Here is a 26497-nt window from a genome sequence, read left to right on the forward strand (position 1 = left end):
TTTTTTCAAAATTCGGAGCAATGCTGGAGCTAGTTTTTTGCAGTTTCGGAGTTATCAATGAACAACAAATACATTGTCTAGAGTTCATTGAGATAACAAGAACGCCATATACATACAGACATACATATGAATCATATCTGCGACTATGGAAAATAAGACATCAGATCTAAATTCAATCCAATATCCAATGTTGGTATCTTTCCGCAAAATTGTGAACACTACACTGTGGTACATTCGGATTTTTTCAAAAGAATATTTTTCCAAGTTACTAGCCGTGTGGGTGGCGTAGGGGATGATAGATACCAAGCAACGGCTATGATTGGCTTTAACATGACGAAGTCCAGGCTTATCTTGGTCCCCCTTTTACCTCAATTGGTGACACTGACCTCCCCGCGGTGTCACCTGGGGTAGCTATTTGCACAGGAGAATAAAAGACCTCGTCTCCATATTCACTGCAGTAGCTGAGCGAACTGCAGTGAAATCGAAGTTCTTCAACATCAGTCTTATTTGCGCCTATGCTCCGACCGAAGACAAAGATGGGCAGACCAAAGACGCAAAGGTGCGATGTAATACAACACGAAAACTTGACGTCGAAAAGCTGCCAATGTACAGGAGTCAGAATGAAGTCCGGAAATTTTACCAACGAGTAAAACACCATGTGTCTCTACAGACACATCCTCCTGTAGAAATGTGGAAGGAAATCTGGTGACAGATACAGACAGCGTGTTGAGGATCTTGAAGGAGCATTTTGAAAAGATTCTGGTATCTAATAGTGGCGGTGAAGAATATACGCCGACGACATCGACATAATTGGTCGAACATTGCGAGCGGTAACAGTCGCCTTTGAACGAATTGAGAAGGAGTCTGCCAAATTGAAACTGGCAGTAAGTGGGGATGGTATAAACGCGCAAGACGTTCAGTAGACTCGGACAAACAAACAAAACTAATAACATCAGCCTTGAAATCTGGAGAAGAATAGTGTTGGCCAACAGACGCTAATATGGTCTGAGTAAGCAACTCAAAAGCAAAGCCACCACAAAGCCCCAGAACAAACACACACTCTACAAGACGCTGATACTACCCGTGCTGTTATATGAATCTGTAGCATGGGTACTTGCGCAAATAGTTGAGGCAGCTCTTGGAGTGTTTGGAAGAAAAATTCTCCGAAGATTTATGGGCCGATCTGCGTCGACGGTGAATATCGCCATCGAATGAACCATGGGCTATACTACATATTCTCGGACATCGACATAGTTAGACGGATCGAGCTACAGCAACTACGTTGGCTAGGCCATCTTGTGAGAATGGATGAATATGCCTCAGCTCAAAAGGCATATAAACGCGAGTCAAGTGATGGTTCACGCAGAGAGGGAAGGCCACGAATCCGATGGAAAGTTCAAGTAGAAAAAAATTGTCTTTCCAATTGGATGAGATGCGCGCAAAACCTATGCGCCTCGAAATCTTTTCTAAGATCGGCTTATGGAACAACCGTTCTGTCATAAGCCAGCTAAGTAAGTATTTTTTCAAAGGCTACAATAGTCGTGAATTTTTTACACGAATATATTTTCAAGGACGTAGATTTTTTATGAAGCTTTTTAAAAAATGTGGTTAATAATTTTTTTATTTGTTCCTTAATATTAATATATACTTATAATAAATACTACAATTATACATATATAAATTGTACATATATATAATAAAAAAAGCAGTGTAATTTATATAATATTTTAAAAATACATTAAAAAAAATAATAAAATATAATTTCGTTAAAAAAAATAAATTTTCGACCAGGAAAAAAATTCGAAATGAATAGGGAATGAGTTAAATATATATCGAGCGGAGTTCGAACTCCGAATATGCCACAGGACATTGTTTTGTACGCTACATTCCCCCTTTCACAAAAAGGCCATCGTGGCAGTTATTGTTTAAAATTTGGCACTGACAACATGTATTTGATGAGATTTGCCTTGATTCTCTCCTTCAGGGGCAGCGGGGCGATTCATTTCCAAAGGAACAAATGTTTACTGCGTTCATCGAATTTGTAGAAACGCAACAGCATATAATCCTGCCATTTGGTGGGTAGCAATCTGGAAAAGGAAGAAATGATAATAAAGAAACAGCTAATAGCCACAAAACAAAGGATGTGTGTGTGAGAGTGTGTGCGTTTAAAATTGAATGTAATGGTATAACGAAAGCGTTGAAAAGATAAAACACACAACCAACCACAATTGAAAAACAATAACAATCTCGTATTTAATTTAATTAAGTTATTTTGGTGTGTGTGTGTGTGTAAGTGTGTGCTTTTATGCATGTGAGGGTGCAGTTTATTCAACAGTCTGCCATTTTTAAGAAAATACCACAGGCATGCAACATGAGTAAACTTATTGTTTCGAAAGTGAAGATATATGAGCAACTACTTTCGCAGATGCACAGCAATGTGTGGTATATTAGGGTGTAGGGTTGACAGCCTAATGTACCAGATGTCAACACCTTCTTAAAAAAGGAGGTATCTATTAGAAACGATAATATTGTCATAGAAAAATAGAAACTCTTCAAGTTTTTTTTCTGCTGTGTAACTAAATTGTTTTGTATGTCGTTACACCCTAATACACATTTCTTAAAAGTTCTTATGTTGCATGCCACTTTCTGTAGGATCACTTGTCATACGCCACACTCCACTCGCCATGTGACCGCATGTCCACACACACACATATTGACACACTTCTTTGAAATGATCAAAATATACGATGCCACATTCGCGCCATACCCACACACACTCGCATAAACTCTTCCATCCACACATTGTACACTTACCTGAGCAACCAGACACTTAATGCAAATATTTTTGGCACGTACACCATACGCTCATTGAGCAGCATGCCACGGACAATTTTCTCGGCCACATATGCTGTGGGTAAGCCAGGATAACTACTCGAGATGCTGTGAAATGGAAAAAGAAGAAGAAGGATATAGAAATATGAGAAGTTTATATGTAAAAGACAAAGAAAAGGGACAAAAAACTAAAACAACAACATAAAAAAACGTTGTCGGTAATATTGAAAATATCAAAGCGATTCAAAATCATTAACATATCAATTACACGACCATAAGCTAAATGGTAGACTAAGCTAAAGCTCTTATTCGAATAATATTTTTTGTCTACAAACATAAGGACATGACAAAGGAAGCTTAAAAAAGTGGATGGTAAATGGATCATAAACGTGGGTAATTTTTTCAAGGATCACAATAATTCAAAGAATATTTTTAAGGTCTTCTAAAGACGTGGATTTTTAAAAAAATATTTTTTCAAGGTCTATAATTGGCCTTTTTTTTTAAGGAGTACTTTTAAAGAGTACTTAGAGGTCTAAAGAATAAAGAATATTTTTTCCCAAAACCATTAAAGACGTGGATTTTGTTAAAGATTATTTTTCCAAGGTCTATAAGAGGCGTGGATTTTTAATACATTTTTTTAAGGTCTGTAAGAGGCGTGGGGTGGCGTAGGGGTTGATATATACCAAGCAACGGCTCTGATTGGCTTTAACATGGCAAAGTCCAGGCTTATCTTGGTCCCTCTTTCATCTCAATTGTGGACACTGACCTCCCCGCGGTGGCACCTTGGGGGCTATTCTCATCACCCGATGAAATAGTGAGCTAATATGTGCCGCGAGTTCACCCATAAGAACTATAAAAAAAATATGTTGAGGCGTCGGGTTAGTTGCCCACTCTCGGAAAACCCAACCTACTATGAAAATGCAAAAAAAAGAAAACCACACCCCCCCTAATGATGACGACCCCCGCAAACGTATAAAGGACCACGATCTGCGAATCTGCACTTGGAATCTGCGCACGTTATACAGAACAGGCGCCGTTCTCGCTTTGGCGGATGTACTCAAGAAGTACAAAGGCGATATTATTGCCTTACAGGAAATGCGATGGAAAGGGACAGGCGTAAGTAAATCAGACGATTACGCACTGTATTATAGCTGCAATGAAACGGGACATGAATGTGGCTGCGGATTTACGGTCAACAGGAGAATACAAGACCTCGTTTCTAGATTCACCCCAGTAGATGAGCGAATTGCTATAATCCGCATAAAAGCGAAGTTCTTCTACATCAGTCTTATTTGCGCCCTTGCTCCGACCGAAGACAAAGATCAGCAGACCAAAGACACATTTTACGAGAAACAGCATATGATCGCTGTCCTGGTCATGATATTAAAATTATACTAGGAGATTTTAATGCAAAAATAGAAAGGGAAAATATGTTTGGCCAAACCGTCGGAAAATTCAGCCTTCATGAGGAAACATCCGACAACGGCATGAGGTTGATTGACTTCGCATCAGCAAAAAACATAGATTCAAGTATCTCGATATACACAAGGCCACCTGGATTTCTCCTGATCAAGCAACCAGAAATCAAATTGATAGACGGAAGGCATTCACCCAGTGTATTAGACATTTGATCGATCCGATCGATTCGGACCAATAACTTGTAGAAGCCAAGGTTCGCACTCGTCTTAAAATTGCAGCAAAGGTGCGATGGAACACCGCACGGAAACTCGATGTAGAAAAGCTGCAAACACAACAGGTAGCCGAGGCCTACTCCGCTCAACTTACCCTCTTGCTTGACGAAAGCACTTCATGGGCAAAGAATTGTCCACTCCCTACAAACTGCAGCAAATGCAACACCATCAACTCATGGTATGATCAGGATTGTCGTAATGCTACTGATATGAAAAATGCAGCATATATAGGCAAAACACCAAACCGAAGGTTCAGGCAAATCCTCCTGGGAGCCGATGGGTTACCAGCCGACCTATTCAAGACTGGTGGTCAGATGCTGGTCAAGAGCATGCACCAGCTGATTAGTACAATTTGGCTAAAGGAATGCATACCCAATAATTGGAACCACATCATCCTGTGTCCCGTGTACAAAAAGGATAGAAGACGATATGTCCCAACTATAGAGGAATAAGTCTCCTTCCCATCGCATATAAAGTGCTACCCAATGTGCCAATGGTCATAGACATCATTGGACCATACCAATGCGGCTCCAGACCTGTCAAATCCACCACTGACCAGATTTTCACTCTGCTCCAAATCCTGGAAAAACACATCGACACATACCACCTATTCGTTTCAGAGGTGTTTAAAGCCATATTTGTTCAGAGGTGTTTAAAGCCATGTCTACGTACGGGATTCCTGCAAAATTAATACGGCTATAACTTTAATTAGAACAAGATCAGAGAGGAAGGGACCTCTCGGAGCCCATCAATATCGAACGAGGATTCAGACAAGGTGACAGATTGTCATGTGACTTCTTTAACATCCTGCTGGAAAAGGTCATACGAGAGGCGAAGGTGAACAGAAATTGCACTCTGTACACCAAACAACTCGCCTACGCCGATGACATCGACATAATAGGTCAAACACTGAGAGCAGTAACAGCCACATTTGAACAAATTGAGAGAAAGTCTGCCAAAGTGGGTCTGGTAGTAAACGGCGAGAAGACCAAGCTGATGGTATCAACGCATAACACGTCCAGTAGACTCGGACCAACTGTGGAACTTGAAAACTACAGCTTCAAGGTAGTCAACGATTTTATATACCTTGGTACCGCCATAAAAAACTAATGCCATCAGTGTTCGCTAACATATGATAATATGGTCTGATTAAGCATCTCAAAAGCAAGGCCACCTCACGCCAGACCTAACTCACACTCTACAAGACACTGATACTACCCGTGCTATTATATGGATCTGAAGCATGGGTACTTACGCATGCCGATAAGGCAACTCATGGAGTATTTGAGAGAAAAATTATCGGAAAAATCTATGGGCCGATCTGTGTTGACGGTAAATATCGCCACCGAATGAACCATGAGCTGTACCAGCTATTTGTCGGACATCGGTAGTGAGCTGCATCGAATACGTTGGCTAGGTCATGTTGTGAGAATGAATGAAGATACCCCAGCCCAAAAGGAATATAAAAGCGAACCAGCTAATGGTTCACGCAGAAGGGAAGGCCACGAATAAGATGGAAGGATGAAGTGGAAGACAACATTGACCGACATGCCTGGATATCTTTTTTAAGCTCGGCTTATGCAACGAAAGTTCTGTCGCAAGCCAGCTAAGTAAGTAAGTATTTTTAAGAATATTAATGCCTGAATTTAAAAATCTACGCCTTAAAAAAAGTCTACCACTTGAAAAGCCCTCAGAAGGTATTTTTAAGAAAACTTTCGTCCTGAAGGTCATTGATAAAATATTGCTTGAAAAATCTCCGCCTTAAATGTTTTAAAAAACATTGAATGGTCCTGAAAAAATTTAAAAAAAAATCTATGCCTATATATTTTTTAAAAAATATACCTGATATAGTTTTTAGTCACCTTAATATCCACACCTATTTCCATATGCACATTATCCTATGCATCCTGCCTGTTAATACATCCTTATTTTCTTTTTTGTTTTTGTTTATAATTTTTGACCACTTACCCTGCATCGCTGAGTAAATGTAAATCACCACTGGTTTTCATGAAATACGTATTGGCCACCGTCGTCCGTATAAAATCACAATTCGATTCACGCAATTCACATCTTAAAGCTTCCATAAAACCCAATATACCATATTTGGTGGCTGTGTAAATTCCGGCACCGGGTAGTGGCACCAAACCTGCAAAAAATCGGAAGAGAGATGTTAATATTCAAATATGAATATTTAAATGAAAGACAATAATTATTTCTGGTCAGTTCGAGAGGTAAATGGATCGGCTATAGGGGTCTTGCCAAAGCCGATTTTGGTAGGGTGAATTGATATAAAAATTACAAGACGACCTTAGAAGATTATGGCGGACCAATATGTCATCAAATTGAGGTTCATTAGAATAGTCAGTCGATGTCTTAAAAATTAAATCTGGATCCCATATAAAATTTTTATATTTTTGCAATCCGCGCCTAGGAATCATGCCTCGTAGCTCCCGCAATACTTATTTCGCTTTACAATTCATTTGTAAACTCCATTAATCAATACCAACAACAATCGTAAGACATTACCACAGCTTACTCAGAATCTACCTTATTTTCATAATTCCACCAATAGCCTACCCACACCTGAACATGCGGGAAGCCAGAAACCTCATTTAAGACAAAAGATTATTTTTATTTGCATTCCGCACCGAAGAAGAAAAACAAACTTACCAGACAAAGCTGCCACTGCAACAACATGGCCGGATTGACGTTGAACCATTTTTGGTAAGAATTCCTTGGAAGTCTGTCCACCCATCCAGCCAACAATTGGAAGCCATTGAAAAGAACAGCAGGTAGACATCAAATAAATACATAGCAAAATCAAGAAAAAGAAAAAATTAATTGGAACCCGCATTATTTTTTTAATTGTCCACCAGGTTGGTGGTAGACAATCGTCTGTCCTCCACATACGCACTCACGCCTCATCTTATGCAAATGAAATGCCATAAAAATCACTTTCGTACGTCGATACGTACCATAATGTAAGAGCCCAAATTAACGGTGATGATTTTTTCGATTTCATCGCTCTTCAGCTGTGGTGTCGATGTCATTGGCATCAATGAGGCATTGTTAACTAGAATGTCCACCGGTCCCAATTCCTTTTCAATTTTAACGGCCATCAGTTGCAATTCACGCGGTGATGAAACATCAGTCTGGACAAAAACAAAAGCGAAAACAATTTTTTTTCAATAATTAAGATGACATTATTTTGCAAAAAGGGTATCTGGCAATTGGCATGATAAAATTCTTACCTTATATGCTTTGGCAACACTATGTGGGATTTTGGTTATCATATCAACGGTTTCGTAGCATCCTTTTGAGTTGACATCCACCACGGCTAATTTGCAGCCTTTACGGGCCAATTCCAGGGCAATTTCACGACCCAAACCGCTGCCGCCACCAGTGACCTGCAAAAGGAAAATAATGAAAAATTAATAGAGAACAATTGCGTCTAGGAATGTAAAATGTCTACATTAACCATGAACCTTTTTAAGGCCTATAAAAGGCGTGGAATACTTTTTAAGGTCTATGGTGTGGATTTTTTAAAGAATATTTTTTCATCATCTTTTAAATGCGTGGATGTTTTCAAGAATATTTTTCAAGGTCTTCTACAGTAGTGCTTTTTTAAGAATATTTCTTTAAGGTCTATAAGAGGCGTGAATTTTTCAAAGAATATTTTTTTAAAGTCTATGAATGAAGGGCGTGGATTTTTTAAAGAATATTTGTTTAAGGTCTATGAAAGGTGTGGATTTTTTTAAAGAATATTTTTTAAGGTCTATGAAGGCGTGGATTTTTTAAAGAATGTTTTTTCAAGAAGCGTGGATTTTTTAAAGACTGTTTTTCAAGGTCTATAAGAGGCGTGGATTTTTTAAAGAATGTTTTTCAAGGTTTATAAGAGGCGTGGATTTTTTAGAGAATGTTTTTCAAGGTCTATACGAGGCGTGGATTTTTAAAGAATGTTTTTCAAGGTCTATAAGAAGCGTGGATTTTTTAAAGAATGTTTTTCAAGGTCTATAAGAGGCGTGGATTTTTTAAAGAATGTTTTTCAAGGTCTATAAGAGGCGTGGATTTTTTAAAGAATGTTTTTCAAGGTTTATAAGAGGCGTGGATTTTTTAAAGAATGTTTTTCAAGGTCTATAAGAGGCGTGGATTTTTTAAAGAATGTTTTTCAAGGTCTATAAAAGGCGTGGATTTTTTAAAGAATGTTTTTCAAGGTCTATAAGAGGCGTGGATTTTTTAAAGAATGTTTTTCAAGGTCTATAAGAGGCGTGGATTGTTTAAAGAATGTTTTTCAAGGTCTATAAGAGGCGTGGATTTTTTAAAGAATGTTTTTCAAAATCTATAAGAGGCGTGGATTTTTTAAAGAATGTTTTTCAAAGTCTATATGAGGCGTGGATTTTTTAAAGAATGTTTTTCAAGGTCTATAAGAGGCGTGGATTTTTTAAAGAATGTTTTTCAAGGTCTATAAGAGGCGTGGATTTTTTAAAGAATGTTTTTCAAGGTTTATAAGAGGCGTGGATTTTTTAAAGAATGTTTTTCAAGGTCTATAAGAGGCGTGGATTTTTTAAAGAATGTTTTTCAAGGTCTATAAGAGGCGTGGATTTTTTAAAGAATGTTTTTCAAGGTCTATAAGAGGCGTGGATTTTTTAAAGAATGTTTTTCAAGGTCTATAAGAGGCGTGGATTTTTTAAAGAATGTTTTTCAAGGTCTATAAGAGGCGTGGATTTTTTAAAGAATGTTTTTCAAGATCTATAAGAGGCGTGGATTTTTAAAGAATGTTTTTCAAGATCTATAAGAGGCGTGGATTTTTAAAGAATGTTTTTCAAGATCTATAAGAGGCGTGGATTTTTTAAAGAATGTTTTTCAAGATCTATAAGAGGCGTGGATTTTTTAAAGAATGTTTTTCAAGGTGAATTTTTTAAAGAACGTTTTTCAAGGTCTATAAGAGGCGTGGATTTTTTAAAGAATGTTTTTCAAGGTGGATTTTTTAAAGAACGTTTTTCAAGGTCTATAAGAGGCGTGGATTTTTTAAAGAATGTTTTTCAAGGTGGATTTTTTAAAGAATGTTTTTCAAGGTGGATTTTTTAAAGAATGTTTTTCAAGGTCTATAAGAGGCGTGGATTTTTTAAAGAATGTTTTTCAAGGTGGATTTTTTAAAGAATGTTTTTCAAGGTGGATTTTTTAAAGAATGTTTTTCAAGGTCTATAAGAGGCGTGGATTTTTTAAAGAATGTTTTTCAAGGTCTATAAGAGGCGTGGATTTTTTAAAGAATGTATTTCAAGGTCTATAAGAGGCGTGGACTTTTTAAAGAATGTTTTTCAAGGTCTATAAGAGGCGTGGATTTTTTAAAGAATGTTTTTCAACGTCTATAAGAGGCGTGGATTTTTTAAAGAATGTTTTTCAAGGTCTATAAGAGGCGTGGATTTTTTAAAGAATGTTTTTCAAGGTCTATAAGAGGCGTGGATTTTTTAAAGAATGTTTTTCAAGGTCTATAAGAGGCGTGGATTTTTTAAAGAATGTTTTTCAAGGTCTATAAGAGGCGTGGATTTTTTAAAGAATGTTTTTCAAGGTGAATTTTTTAAAGAACGTTTTTTTCTAAAGAGGCGTGGATTTTTTAAAGAATGTTTTTCAAGGCGTGAATTTTTTAAAGAACGTTTTTCAAGGTCTATAAGAGGCGTGGATTTTTTAAAGAATGTTTTTCAAGTTGGATTTTTTAAAGAATGTTTTTCAAGGTCTATAAGAGGCGTGGATTTTTTAAAGAATGTTTTTCAAGGTCTAACTGAGGCGTGGATTTATTAAAGAATAAAGAATTTTTCAAGGGCCAACTGAGGCGTGGATTTTTTAAAGAATATTTTTCAAGGTCCAACTGAGGCGTGGATTTATTAAAGAATATTTTTCAAGGGCCAACTGAGGCGTGGATTTTTTAAAGAATATTTTTCAAGGGCCAACTGAGGCGTGGATTTATTAAAGAATAAAGAATATTTTTCAAGGGCCAACTGAGGCGTGGATTTATTAAAGAATGTTTTTCAAGGGCCAACTGAGGCGTGGATTTATTAAAGAATGTTTTTCAAGGGCCAACTGAGGCGTGGATTTATTAAAGAATGTTTTTCAAGGGCCAACTGAGGCGTGGATTTATTAAAGAATATTTTTCAAGGGCCAACTGAGGCGTGGATTTTTTAAAGAATATTTTTCAAGGGCCAACTGAGGCGTGGATTTATTAAAGAATATTTTTCAAGGGCCAACTGAGGCGTGGATTTATTAAAGAATATTTTTCAAGGGCCAACTGAGGCGTGGATTTATTAAAGAATATTTTTCAAGGGCCAACTGAGGCGTGGATTTATTAAAGAATATTTTTCAAGGGCCAACTGAGGCGTGGATTTATTAAAGAATATTTTTCAAGGGCCAACTGAGGCGTGGATTTATTAAAGAATATTTTTCAAGGGCCAACTGAGGCGTGGATTTATTAAAGAATATTTTTCAAGGGCCAACTGAGGCGTGGATTTATTAAAGAATATTTTTCAAGGGCCAACTGAGGCGTGGATTTATTAAAGAATATTTTTCAAGGGATTTATTAACTGAAGGCGTGGATTTATTAAAGATTCAAGGGCCAACTGAGGCGTGGATTTATTAAAGAATATTTTTCAAGGGCCAACTGAGGCGTGGATTTATTAAAGAATATTTTTCAAGGGCCAACTGAGGCGTGGATTTATTAAAGAATATTTTTCAAGGGCCAACTGAGGCGTGGATTTATTAAAGAATATTTTTCAAGGGCCAACTGAGGCGTGGATTTATTAAAGAATATTTTTCAAGGGCCAACTGAGGCGTGGATTTATTAAAGAATATTTTTCAAGGGCCAACTGAGGCGTGGATTTATTAAAGAATATTTTTCAAGGGCCAACTGAGGCGTGGATTTATTAAAGAATATTTTTCAAGGGCCAACTGAGGCGTGGATTTATTAAAGAATATTTTTCAAGGGCCAACTGAGGCGTGGATTTATTAAAGAATGTTTTTCAAGGGCCAACTGAGGCGTGGATTTATTAAAGAATATTTTTCAAGGGCCAACTGAGGCGTGGATTTATTAAAGAATATTTTTCAAGGGCCAACTGAGGCGTGGATTTATTAAAGAATGTTTTTCAAGGGCCAACTGAGGCGTGGATTTATTAAAGAATATTTTTCAAGGGCCAACTGAGGCGTGGATTTATTAAAGAATATTTTTCAAGGGCCAACTGAGGCGTGGATTTATTAAAGAATATTTTTCAAGGGCCAACTGAGGCGTGGATTTATTAAAGAATATTTTTCAAGGGCCAACTGAGGCGTGGATTTATTAAAGAATATTTTTCAAGGGCCAACTGAGGCGTGGATTTATTAAAGAATATTTTTCAAGGGCCAACTGAGGCGTGGATTTATTAAAGAATATTTTTCAAGGGCCAACTGAGGCGTGGATTTATTAAAGAATATTTTTCAAGGGCCAACTGAGGCGTGGATTTATTAAAGAATATTTTTCAAGGGCCAACTGAGGCGTGGATTTATTAAAGAATATTTTTCAAGGGCCAACTGAGGCGTGGATTTATTAAAGAATGTTTTTCAAGGGCCAACTGAGGCGTGGATTTATTAAAGAATATTTTTCAAGGGCCAACTGAGGCGTGGATTTATTAAAGAATATTTTTCAAGGGCCAACTGAGGCGTGGATTTATTAAAGAATATTTTTCAAGGGCCAACTGAGGCGTGGATTTATTAAAGAATATTTTTCAAGGGCCAACTGAGGCGTGGATTTATTAAAGAATATTTTTCAAGGGCCAACTGAGGCGTGGATTTATTAAAGAATATTTTTCAAGGGCCAACTGAGGCGTGGATTTATTAAAGAATATTTTTCAAGGGCCAACTGAGGCGTGGATTTATTAAAGAATATTTTTCAAGGGCCAACTGAGGCGTGGATTTATTAAAGAATATTTTTCAAGGGCCAACTGAGGCGTGGATTTATTAAAGAATATTTTTCAAGGGCCAACTGAGGCGTGGATTTATTAAAGAATATTTTTCAAGGGCCAACTGAGGCGTGGATTTATTAAAGAATATTTTTCAAGGGCCAACTGAGGCGTGGATTTATTAAAGAATATTTTTCAAGGGCCAACTGAGGCGTGGATTTATTAAAGAATATTTTTCAAGGGCCAACTGAGGCGTGGATTTATTAAAGAATATTTTTCAAGGGCCAACTGAGGCGTGGATTTATTAAAGAATATTTTTCAAGGGCCAACTGAGGCGTGGATTTATTAAAGAATATTTTTCAAGGGCCAACTGAGGCGTGGATTTATTAAAGAATATTTTTCAAGGGCCAACTGAGGCGTGGATTTATTAAAGAATATTTTTCAAGGGCCAACTGAGGCGTGGATTTATTAAAGAATATTTTTCAAGGGCCAACTGAGGCGTGGATTTATTAAAGAATATTTTTCAAGGGCCAACTGAGGCGTGGATTTATTAAAGAATATTTTTCAAGGGCCAACTGAGGCGTGGATTTATTAAAGAATATTTTTCAAGGGCCAACTGAGGCGTGGATTTATTAAAGAATATTTTTCAAGGGCCAACTGAGGCGTGGATTTATTAAAGAATATTTTTCAAGGGCCAACTGAGGCGTGGATTTATTAAAGAATATTTTTCAAGGGCCAACTGAGAGGCGTGGATTTATTAAAGAATATTTTTCAAGGGCCAACTGAGGCGTGGATTTATTAAAGAATATTTTTCAAGGGCCAACTGAGGCGTGGATTTATTAAAGAATATTTTTCAAGGGCCAACTGAGGCGTGGATTTATTAAAGAATATTTTTCAAGGGCCAACTGAGGCGTGGATTTATTAAAGAATATTTTTCAAGGGCCAACTGAGGCGTGGATTTATTAAAGAATATTTTTCAAGGGCCAACTGAGGCGTGGATTTATTAAAGAATATTTTTCAAGGGCCAACTGAGGCGTGGATTTATTAAAGAATATTTTTCAAGGGCCAACTGAGGCGTGGATTTATTAAAGAATATTTTTCAAGGGCCAACTGAGGCGTGGATTTATTAAAGAATATTTTTCAAGGGCCAACTGAGGCGTGGATTTATTAAAGAATATTTTTCAGGGCCAACTGAGGCGTGGATTTATTAAAGAATATTTTTCAAGGGCCAACTGAGGCGTGGATTTATTAAAGAATATTTTTCAAGGGCCAACTGAGGCGTGGATTTATTAAAGAATATTTTTCAAGGGCCAACTGAGGCGTGGATTTATTAAAGAATATTTTTCAAGGGCCAACTGAGGCGTGGATTTATTAAAGAATATTTTTCAAGGGCCAACTGAGGCGTGGATTTATTAAAGAATATTTTTCAAGGGCCAACTGAGGCGTGGATTTATTAAAGAATGTTTTTCAAGGGCCAACTGAGGCGTGGATTTATTAAAGAATGTTTTTCAATGGGCCAACTGAGGCGTGGATTTATTAAAGAATGTTTTAAAAACAACAATAACAAACAAATAATGGGAAATATTTGATTCAAAACTATGAGTAAAGGCAACGAGAAAAAATACAAAAAAAAGTAATAGACCTTGTAAAAATATTATTTAAAAAATCCATATCTCTAAAATGTAACTTGAAAAATATTACTCAAAAAATCCATATCTCTAACATTTAACTTTAAAAAATATTACTCATAAAATCCACGCCACATATAACCTTGAAAAAATATTCTTCAAAAAATCTACGCCTCTTATAGTACTTTTTCAGTTAACCGGATTTCGTTAACCCAGAGGGTTTCAATTGTCAATTCCTCATAAAGTAGGTTAACCTGGTAAAAATGTCTAAAGTATAGACCTTTAAAAAATCCACCCCATTTATAGACTTTTAAAAAATATTCTTCAAAAAATCCACGCCTCTTATAGGCCTTTAAAAATCCACCCATTGTATAGACCTTTAAAAAATCCGCGCCTTTTATAGACCTTGAAAATTCTTTAAAAGATCCACGCCTCATATGGACCTTGAAGAAAGATCCACGCCTCTTATAGACCTTGCAAAATATTCTTTAAATGATCCACGCATCTTAAAGACCTTGCAAAATATTCTTTAAATTATCCACGCATCTTATAGACCTTGCAAAATATTCTTTAAATGATCCACGCCTCTTATAGACCTTGAAAATTATTCTTTAAACTATCCACGCCCCATATGGACCTTGAAGAAATATTCTTTAAAAATCCACGCCTCTTATAGACCTTGAAAATTATTTAAAAGATCCACGTCTCATATGGGCCTTGAAGAAAAATCCACGCCTCTTATAGGCCTTGAAAAATACTCTTTAAAAAATCTATAATTACTTATGTATGTCACATCTTCTTATTACAAGTCTCTATTTATATATTTGTTTTTGTTTTTAGTTAATTGCCAGCTGAAGTTATCTTAATTGTTCACCTTATTATTTAACATTTCATTCACATTCTCAACCAAATGCCAATTTATATTCATTCACTCATTCCCATCTCGGTAATTGTCATTTTTTCATCATCATCATCGTTAAAACAACAACAAAAAATCAACAACAACAACAAAATTTTGAATAATTGCAAAAAAATTATTGACAATAAAGACGCATTAGACGCTAAGTCATGTCTGTCAGCTCAAATGTGAGCAGATGGATTACATCACATTAGTCGGCGACGGCGGCATGTCAAGACTCCCAACATTCCAAGCGTACCCCGAACGAGCCAAAACAGTCAGTCACAAAAACTACTCAAATCGAATACGTGAATTGACAGCAAACAGTTATTCCCATTTGTTTTTTTTTTTTTATCATTTTAGTGGCAATAGAAGCAAATTCAAAACGAGATATTGAAAGTTGTTAGGCTCACGCGATACACAGTGCCCCCCGTTCGTTACACCCATTCATTAATAGCTACTGCATTTGCAATTTGGTTTGAAATAATAATGAACAACAAAAAATCTTAAGGGGACCCCCCATTCTCGGTGTCAAAAAATTTTTTGATTTAATTCGAATCTACTCTAATTCTAGAATGTTCCTACAAAATTTCAAGTGAAAATCTCAAGAACTCTTGAAGATATAGCCGATTTATTGTGCAGCATCAAGTGACGGCTAAAGGGCTTCTCAAACTTTAAACGCGTTTTTCTCTTTTGCGAATGGCGGGCACGATAACTCAAAAACTAATAATCCAATCGGTTTCAAATTTTGACACATTTCTCTGGGAGTGTGTAGCTCTCGTATGAACTAGGATAAAGCCAATCGGTGAAGATCTTCCTTATTTTTTAACTTAATTTGTGGTAAAAAATAGGCGATTTTTCATAAAAATTTTTTCAAAGTTCCGCCATTTTGTTAATTGTTGTGCGAAGTCAATAATCCTAGTTCATACGAGAGCCAGACATGTCCTCTTTCTAACACAGTTGGAATTTTCGGATTCCGATGTTCCAGTAAGGAGTTATCATGCCCGCCATCGAAAATATGGACTTTTCTTTGAACCCCAAAAACAACAACAAAACAACAACAACAAATTTTGGTAAATTATTTTTCTTCCTTTTTAAATCTTCAAATATATATGTGCCAAGTTACAAACCTTAACAAGCATTGGTATTCATTTACCAGCCCATTTAAAATCTTAAAAATAAAAAATCGAGAATGGGGGGGGTTCCCTTAATTAATGTTAACGACATTAGTAACCCCAGCAACATCATCATAGTTTTCGATGTAATTCTTTGTAAATACAAAGGCGAAAGTGTCCATTTGCTGGACCCCAAACTGCAGCCATTCGCTCGCTGATGACCCATTCATTAATAGCCCCTGGCAAGAACCAAATACATTCAACTCTGTTATGAATGAATGGAATGGAATGACCTACTGCTGAACCATTATAAATTAATTACAACATTTAATAGACATTAACAGATATATTAAACCAATTGGAACAACAAAATCTTGCAGCGATATGGAAACAATGTAAAGTAATTGTGTTGATGCAATGGAAAAATTCCGTAATTATTTTTCAATATTTGGCATATAAATTTTTTTAAAAAATTCACGTCTCTTATAGGCATTGAAAAAATATTAAAAAAAAATCTTTACTAAATCCACGCCACTTATAGAAATTGAAAAAATATTTTTCCTTTTTTTTAAATCCTCGACTCTTATATTGCTAAAAAATCGACCCATCTTATAGACCTTGAAAATTTATTCTTTAAAAAATACACCCCTGTTATAGTAGATTTTATGGGGGAGGTACCAGGACGAATGGACCGATTTTCCCGATCTTCGAACTTAATTTTAGTTTGAACGAAATTTTAATATTTGAACAGTTTGGATCCATCGGTGATTCCGTTCGCTTAATATTGGATTTAAAAATATTGACCATTCCGGAAGTTATCTAGGCGTGTTAAAGATAATACTTAATTACTTAGCTGGCTCCATAAGACGAGCTTAGAAAAGGTTTTCAGGAACGTCGATCTTGTGCGCAGCTCATCCAATTTGTGAGACCTTGTTCCGAGATGTTGTGTCGTCCATTTGATCTATCCATCGAATTCATGGTCTTCCCCTTCTGTGTCAACCATCAGTTGACTCGCTTTAATATTCGTTTTGAGCTGAGGCATTCTTATCCATTCTCACATGACCTAGCCGACGTAGCCGCTGCAGATCGATACGTCTGACTATGTCGATGTCCGAGAATAGGTGGTACAGCTCATGGTTCATTCGAGTACGATATTCACCGTCGACGCAGATCGGCCCATAGATCTTTTGGAGGATATTTCTCGCAAACACTCTAAGAGATGCCTCATTGACTACCTCGAAACTGTAGTATTCAAGTTTTCCACAGTTGGTCCGAGCTTGGCTTCTCGCCATTTACAGCCAGTCCCACCTTGGCAGACTCCTTCTCAATTCGTTCAATGGTGTTTGTTACTGCTCGCAATGTTGGGTATTGTATGGCTCCGAGAGGTCTTTTCCGCCTTTAACTGCTGTGCCACTAAAAGTTATCCTTCATAGCCCTATTAATTTTGCTGGAATGCTAAACGCAGGCATGGCTTTAAATACCTCTGAGCGGATTGGGCTGTCGAATGCGGCTTTATAGTCGACGAATAGGTGGAATGTGTCGATGTATTTTTCGCGAGCCTTTTTTAGGATTTAACGGTCTGAAGCCGCATTGGTATGGTCCAATAATTCCATTAAACATTGGCTTCAATCGTTCACACAGCAATGTTTATGCTATAAGAATGAGACGTATTCCTCTACAGTTGGCACATAATGCAGAATTGTTCCCTATATCAGAATTCATATTGTATAAAAATTTCAGATAATTACACACTCTAATTGAGAAGCTGTAGAAGTTCCACTGTCCCATATAAATTGTGCGTAAATTGACAACTGAGGTTCCAAACATCGGGCATGCATTCCTCTAGCCAAATTGTAATTATCAGCTGGTGCATGCTCCCGACCAGTAGCTGACCACCACTCTTGAATAGTTCGGCTGGTCAGGTGCTTTATTATTCTTCAGCCGATTGATTGCTATTCTAACCTCATTTTGGCTAGGTGGTATACACTCTATACCGTCATCTCTTATTGTTCTGGGGTATATTTTTCGCCGCTAATATTTGATACCAGAAGCTTTTCAAAAAGGCTCCTTCGAGATGCCCAACACGCTGTATGTATCTGCCACCACGTTTCCATCTTCATATCTACAGCAGGATGTGCCTGCACCAAAGCCTTCGGTTTGGTGTTTTACTCCTTGGTAAAATTTCCGGACTTCATTCTGACTCCATTACATATCAATTTGCTCACGCTCCCCTTTTTAATTTTTTTTTTCTTTTTCTGAAAATACGTTTCTCCTCTCTCTCCTTTTCTCCCGATAATTCTCCATCTCATTTCGTGTTGCTACTGTCTGCAGAGTTGCCCTATACGCTGCGTTTTTCACATCAATAGCATACCGACAATCTTGATCGTACCATGAGTTTCTTGATGGTGTTGCATTTGCTGTAGTTTGTAGGGACTGGGCAATTCTTTGCCATTGTATTTCTATAATATTATCGGGACATGAAGTGCTTTCGTCAAGCAAGTGGGTAAGTTGAGCGGAGTAGGCATCGGATACCTGTTGTGTTTGCAGCTTTTCGACGTCGAGTTTCCGTGTTGTGTTAGAACTCCCCTTTGCTTCTACATTAAGACGTGTGCGAACTTTAGCTGCCACAAGGTAGTTGTCCGAATCGATATTCGCTCCTCGGATCGATCGAACGTCTGAAACACTGGACGAATACCTTCCGTCTACCACAACATGGTCAATTTAATTTCTCGTTGCTTGATCAGGAGAAATCCAGGTGGTCTTGTGTATATCGAGATGCTTGAATCTGGTGCTGCTAACTACCATATTTTTTTACTGCCGCGAAGTCAATCAACATCATGCCGTTGTCGGATGTTTCTTCATGGAAGCTGAATTTTCCGACGATGGGACCAAACATATTTTCCCTTCTGATTTTTGCATTAAAATCTCCTAGCAGGATTTTAATGTCATGGTCAGGGCAGCGGTCATATGCAGTTTCTAGGCGCTCCTAAAAAATGTCTTTGGTCTGTTCATCTTTGTCTTCCGTCGGAGCATGGACGCAAATACGACTGATGTAGAAGAACTTCGCTTTTATACGAAATTTAGCAATTCGCTCATATACTGGAGTGAATCTGGTCTTTTATTCTCCTATTAACCATAAATCCGCAACCAGGTCTTTTATTCTCCTATTAACCATAAATCCGCAACCAAATTCGCGTCTCGTTTCATGGCAGCTATAATACAGGCATTATTGCCTCTACGGCAATAATATCGGCTTTGTACTTCTTGAGTACATCCGCCATAGCGAAAACTCCGCCTGTTCTGTACAACGTGCGCACCTTCCAAGTGCTTATGGGTGAACTCGCGGCACATATCAGCTCATTATTTCAACGGGTGTTGAAAGTACCTGCCCCAAGTGACACTTCAGGGTGGTCAGTGTCCACAATTGAAATGAAAGAGGGACCAAAATAAGCCTGGACATTGCCATATTAAAACCAATCAATGCCGTTGATTGCTGTCTATCATCTCCTACGTCACTCCTTTAAAATTCACGCCTCTAGTCCTTGAAAAATATTATTTAAAAAATCATCGTCTATTGATTGACCATTGTACTACAAATTTGTAAGTTTTTCAAAAGTCAAAAAATCCAGAAAATGTAAATCGTTACATAAAAGCTATTGCACACGAAGTTCCGGTCTTTTATATGTAACATAGGTATATTTTATGTTCACACATTGACAACATAAACCATTACAACAATTTGAACTTGAGTTGTGTGTTTATTTAACAATCTATGCAAATAAATGTGCAGACGATATGAGAAATTTTCGCAACACAACTATGAATAATCAAAACATTAACACCGTCAGAACGTGAGAAATTATTGATTACAAATATTAAAGCGAAGGCCAGATATACTTAATTTGTACAAAGCTGAGTCAACCAATATCTGAGAGATGATTACGATGATATGCACACATGTGACCGAAAGAGGAGATACTGTATTGAACAATTTATTAAAATTGAATAAGAATCTTTGAAAATCTTCGATTAATTTTCTAATGATTTTTTTTTAAGAAAATAATTATTTGGAACCAGACGAAACTATCTCCGAACACATGCAGTTGGACTTCTATAAAACGTATCGCCCTATAATATCATAATAATACATCTTTATATATTATTTTCTCTATATCGTATTAATTTGTCGATTCCTATATTCTAAGTTTTAGAAAAGTACGACTGTATTCACTACCATTCATAGAAAACAACTTAATGTGATACAACTGATAAACAATTACACCAGCGACAAATCAAATTACCAGGGAGGTGAAGATCAACTTTTTTCTGTGGTATTCGTTTATTTTTATCAAAACACTCTGACCGCCTATCCGATCATCGAAAGTTCGCCTCTAATAAAAAGAAACATCAAAACTTGTATAATTAGCGACAATTTTTTGACTCGTGTTGGATGGTTGTGTTAATTGAGAAGTTCAGAAGCTGACAAGAACAACAACAAAATTAAACAAATAAGTTTTTTTTTTTTTGTTAAGCAAATACCAATGCTGGAGAGAGAAGTAAGAGAAAATAGAAAAAAAAACGTAATTGAGTTAATATTTAGTTAAGATTAAGCAACGAAATAGAAAAATAAAAACAACGTTCATATATCCAAATAGTTTGGCATTCCATGAATGGAGATTGTCACAAGCTCCAAACAAACCGCACCCATTACGCATCGTAGCGTAACCGAAACCAAAACCTTGACAGTGCAAAAAAAAAACTCGAATTGCTAAATTGAATTTCCTAAGTGTCCATATAAGTCATCGAACTTTTTTTCGTTCGTAGAAATATTAAGATTTTTTTTTTTGAAAATATATTCTTAGATAAAAAAGGGGGTGAGATCTGTCATCGAGTGAATGCCAGGCATTCAGAATTTCAAATTACAGCCATTTCGGAGCTAACACTTTTAAAAATTCCGACAAAAAATCGGGTACATCTTTATATGAAAACATCGATGGCATAAAAATCCCCCACTAAAATTAGCCTAGATGTCCAAAGTTTCTAAGCTTACTAATTTATTTGAAATAAATCAGACACGTTGTGATATAACCCCATGTAAAGAAAGGAGACGAGATTTCCGTTTAATTGACGTTTAATTTCACAATATTAATTTTAACGATCAATTGGATTGTAAAATTGCTCAAGTCGGGCAAACCCCCGATGGAAATGTAATCAAAATAATGAAAAATATTTTTCACACGATTATGGCCTTAATGTATAAAATGGAGCTATAAAAACACATGGGTGGTCTTATTTCCTTAATTAACCCTAAAAGGCAATATACAACCACCTCGGTTGAAAAATACCTTTAAAATGTCTGAAATGTGCGGGTTCTGTAAATGCGGTCTATATTATACCCTTGAACATTTTCCGACAGGACGTATTTTACCCTCGGAAGACCTATAATGACAAACTGAAGTAAGAGTTGAAAAATACATATATCACCCTTTAAATACATAAATCACTGATCTAAATTTTGGACAAATTCTGTCTATTCCTATGGGAATTAGTGGACAAAATATGCACCAGATCGGATCATGTTTTGCTAATGCACCCATATAACGTACCCCCGTTTTTCGGTATTTTGAGAATTTTCGCCACGCTTTTTAACCAATTTGGCTGTTCTATGATATTTTTGACAATCCTGCCAAAAATCAGGCGTAAGTATACGCCCATATTTCGGATTTTTAACACGTTTTTCGATTGAGTTCTAATCGTGGACAAAATCGTCATGCTTAGAAGTATAAATATTGGTCCAATTGGTCCAAATTTCTATATTTCGAGGATTTTTTTATCCCTTTTTAAAGGCGATTATAAGCCAGAGTGACAGGTATGGATTTTTGGTTTCTAGAGAATTCATATTAAATAGCCATACATGTGGAGTTAAAATTTGATAACATTTTAAGTTACACTCCATGCAGCACAGAGGACCCCAATAAAAGTATTGATTATATAATAAGAGTGAAATCGTAGCAATGAAAACAATTTCGGAATTTTATACTTTGATTTTTTACTTTCGAGCCTCTAAATAAATAATTTCGGCACTGTACGCCGGGCCAACATTGGGTATTTAGTGCCTCATTTGGATGAAATCGTCAGAAAATATATATAGAAGATAAAGATACAGAAAGATACAGGCAATGTGTTGAGGATCTGGAAGGAGCATTTTTCAAAGCTTCTGGTATCAAATAGTGGCGGTGAAGAAGATACCCCAGAAGCAAAAAAAGATGACGCTACAGATTGTATACCACCTAGCCAAAATGAGGTCAGAATAGCAATCAATCGGCTGAAGAATAATAAAGCAGAAGGTGTCGATTGGTTACCAACCGAACTATTCAAGACCGGTGATCAGATGCTGGTCAGAAGCATGAACCAGCTCATTAGTACAATTTGGCTAGAGGAATGCATGCCCACTGGTTGGAGCCTCAGCATCCTGTGTCCCGTGCACAAAAAAGGAGACAAGACGATATGTGCCAACTATAGAGGAATAAGACTCCTTCCCATCGCATATAAAGTGCTATCCAGCATGCTGTGTGAACGACTGAAGCCAATGGTCAATGGCATTATTGGACCATACCAATGCGGCTTCAAGCCTAACAAATCCACCATTGACCAAATTTACACTCTGCGACAGAACCTGGAAAAAACACATCGACACATTCCACCTATTCTCGACTATAAAGCCGCATTAGAATGCCCTATCCACTCAAAGGTATTAAAAGCCATGTTTGCGTTCGGCATTCCTGCAAAATAAATACAGTTATGCAGGATAACTTTAACTGGCACAAGGTCAGCAGTTAAAGTCGGAAAGGACCCCTCGGAGCCCTTGAAAAACGAACCTTGTCTGAAGGTGACAGTCTTTAGTGTGACTTTTTTAACAACCTGCTGCAAAAGGTCATACGAGATGCAAAGATGAACAGAAATGACACTCTGTACATGTTACTCACCTACGTCGATGACATCGATATAATGAGTCGAACATTGAGGGCGGTAACAGCCTTCAGACTTTGAACAAATTGAAAATGAGTCTGGCAATAAATGACAAGAAGACCAAGCTGATGATATCAACGCGCAAGATGTCCAGTAGACTCAGACCAACTGCGAGACTTGAAAACTACAGCTTCGAGGTAGTCAAAGATTTTATATACCTCGATACCTATACTCTACAAGACATTGAATCTACCCGTGCTGGGGTATGGATCAGAAGCATGGATACTTGAGCAAGCAGATGAGGCACCTCTTGGGGTGTTTGTGCCTATCTGCGTCGACGGTCAATATCGGCGTCGAATGAACCACGAGTCGAATGAACCATCTATACACGGACATCGACAAAGTCAGTCGCATCGAGCTACAGCGACTACGGTGGATAGGTCATGTTGTGCGAATGGATGAGGATGCCCCAGCTCAAAACGTATAAAAAAGCGAGTCAACTGATAATTCACGCCGTAGGGGAAGATCTCGAATTCGATGGAAAGACCAAGTGGAAGACAACATTTTGGACCATGGTATTTCCAATTGGAAAAATTGCACACAATATCGACGCGCCTATAAATCTTTTTACACCCTTCACCACTCTGTGGTACAGGGTATTATGTCTTTGTGCATATGTTTGTAACAGGCAAAAGGAAACGAGATAGACACATGGTTCCTTTTGAGAATATGCATAGAATCACTTTCTGAGTCGATTTATGCATGTCCGTCTGTCTGTCGATGTTAAATTGTAAACAAAGTACAGGTCGCATTTATAATTCGAATTGGATGAAATTTGACATAGGTCACTTATTTGGCTCAAGGACGAACCCTATTGAAATTGGGAAAAATCGGCTCAGATTTAGATATAGCTCCCAAATATATTTTCGTCCGATTTAATGTAAACGGTCCTTATATACCTTTCGATTTGCACGAAATTTGGTACAGCGTAATGAATTAGATCTAGAATGATGTGTGCCAAGTTTCCTGAAAATCGGTTCAGATTTGTATATAGCTCCGGATATTTTTGTCCGATTTAAGGCAAATGGTGTACCAAAGTCTCTATATATCTTTCGATTTGTACAAAATTTGGCACAGCGTAATAAATTAGGTCTAGAATGATGTGTGTCAAGTTTCCTGAAAATCGGTTCAGATTTGGATATAGCTCCCATATATATTTAAGGTAAATGGTGTACCAAAGTCTCTATATATACGTCGATTTGCACGAAATTTGGCATAGCGTACTGAATTAAGTCTAGAACGATGTGTGTTAAATTTTCTTGAAAATCGGTTCAGATTTAGATATAGGTCCCATATATATTTTCGTCCGATTTTATGTAAATGGTGCACCGAAGTCCATATATATATATCGATTTGCACGAAATTTGGCATAGCGTAGAATGATGTGCGATAAGCTTCGTGAAAATCGTTCCAGATTTAGAAATAGCTCTCATATGTATTTCGTCCGTTAAAAACGGTTCAATGAATTGAAATTTAGCATAGACTATAGAAAGGCATAAAGATCTTATATTCAAGTTCGTTCAATTTCATGCTAATATTCTTTCGAAAAGACGGAGTCTGTTAGGAGACATATGTAGAATATACCCAAAGTGGTGAAGGGTATTATATAGTCGGCCCAGTCCGACTTTACTACTTTCCTTACTGGTTTTAAGTTTGGGTTATGGAACAAATGTTATGCCTTCCATGGCGAACCTTTTATTTCCCGCCTTATTGATCTGCCTCCTTTCGGAGTAGCATCTTTATTGGCATTAATTCGATTCCCGTTGTCTGGGTCATATGTCATATGGGGCAGGCAGCACAATTCACATCCCAGCCAAACCCAATTTGAATAATCACTTAACTTTTTTTCGTTGTATTTAACAAAAAATGAAAACAAAATAAATGCATAATTTTCTTTTCTTTTATTTTCAAATTCCAAAACTCATTTGCATTCTCATTAAACGAAAGCGGGGTTGTAAGTTTGTGTGTGTGTTTATGTTAGCGACGGATGCTTTCACGAATAGATTTATATATTTAAATGAACATTCATTGAATATTAATTAGTCACATATCAAAGCGAAGTGATTCACTTGTATTTATTGCAACTCGAGTTAGACTAGCTGCTATTTATATGAGCAGTGGTGTGTTAACGCCTTTAGATGTGGATGTGTGTGTGCAAGAGTTATTTCTTTTTAAATGGAGAGAAGAAAAAACTTGTTCATTGATCATGACGATATTGGCTGATAACAAAAAACCAACAACAACAAAATCATAACACAGAAGTCGGGGAGATAACAAAAATTCTTCCTCCTTTAGACCAAGTTTTCGATGCAACAAAACGAAAGTTTTTCTTGTTGTTGCTTCTTTTATTTTATAATAATTAAGTGCGGAGTGCATCAAAAATAAATCGTAGGTGAGGTATTGAAGCGAAGGGGGTTTTCAAAACATGTTTTACTACTTGTCTACCAAATTCAAGGCAGCTGATTTTTTTTTTTTTTTTTTTTTTTTGGTAAAGCCCACTTTGTTTCCAAATCTTGTCATGCCTATGTTTTTTGGTATACGATACGATCTGATGCCCAGATCGCATTCCATTTTAACTTACCAATGCCACTTTGCCCATAACATCTTTCTCCTTGAGACCCAAACCGAACAGGTAATCCAATAAATGTTTTAGAAAAACGGCAAACAACACCAATGGCAGCAACAACACGAAAAACACCATCTTTAGGTTATAAATACCGCGCGTAACTTCATCATTTTGACGTGGGGATGCGGAGGCGGTCGATGGAGATGTTGTCACCGTTGTGGTAGTGCTGCGTACTGCCGGAGTTGATATGGCGGTGGTTGCCGTTGTTGGCACATCTGTTGCCGAACGGGTCATTACGGTTATGGTTTGATCGACCATAGTCACACTTTTTTAAAAAATATTTTCCACACAATTTTTTTTATAAAATTTTCATTAATTTTTTTTAAATTTCTTTTTTTTTAATTTTTATTAAAAAAATTATTTTTTTTCAAATTCCTCTAAACTTGGCTTAGCTACGCGCGCTTGCTTTTGTTTGCACTTTTTTCCACCAATCGGTTTTTTGTTTTCGTTACCGTGATCCGTTGCTACTTTTTGTCGCACTTCCACTCTCAGCGGCGATTTAAACGCGTTTGCCGTTTCTCAGTGTTTGGTCGTTGAGTTCGCCGCTTGCCTATTGTTGTCGTTGACGTCGTCGTCGTGGTTGTTGTGTCGTGAAATTAAATATTTTCAAGTTTCTTCCAGTTTGGTTGTTGGTTTATTTGCTTTTGTTTTGTTGTGGATCTTTTTTAACTCAAAACTTAGAAAAACCACTCACACGTAAGTGTGTTCGGTCGTAGATACTCAAAGTGACTGCACACACACTCTCACTCATGGACT

At 37.0% G+C, this 26497-nt stretch overlaps 1 protein-coding gene across 1 annotated transcript; it reads right to left on the minus strand.

Moving 5' to 3' along the window:
- Positions 1-1999: 1999 nt before the first annotated feature.
- On the minus strand, positions 2000-25999 carry LOC133329968 (estradiol 17-beta-dehydrogenase 11). The gene is made up of 7 exons (XM_061538427.1): positions 25697-25999; positions 7775-7930; positions 7499-7675; positions 7194-7266; positions 6492-6669; positions 2815-2940; positions 2000-2087 (listed from the first exon to the last, which is right to left on the minus strand). Exons 1-7 carry the CDS (start codon positions 25997-25999, stop codon positions 2000-2002), a joined length of 1101 nt encoding a protein of 366 aa, XP_061394411.1.
- Between the last annotated feature and the right edge of the window lie 498 nt (positions 26000-26497).

The sequence above is a fragment of the Musca vetustissima genome, unplaced genomic scaffold (genome assembly GCF_032173495.1).
Source record: "Musca vetustissima isolate MV318-11 ecotype Yass unplaced genomic scaffold, APGP_CSIRO_Mvet_v1 utg1260, whole genome shotgun sequence".
In the NCBI taxonomy this organism is placed as follows: Eukaryota; Metazoa; Arthropoda; class Insecta; order Diptera; family Muscidae; genus Musca; species Musca vetustissima.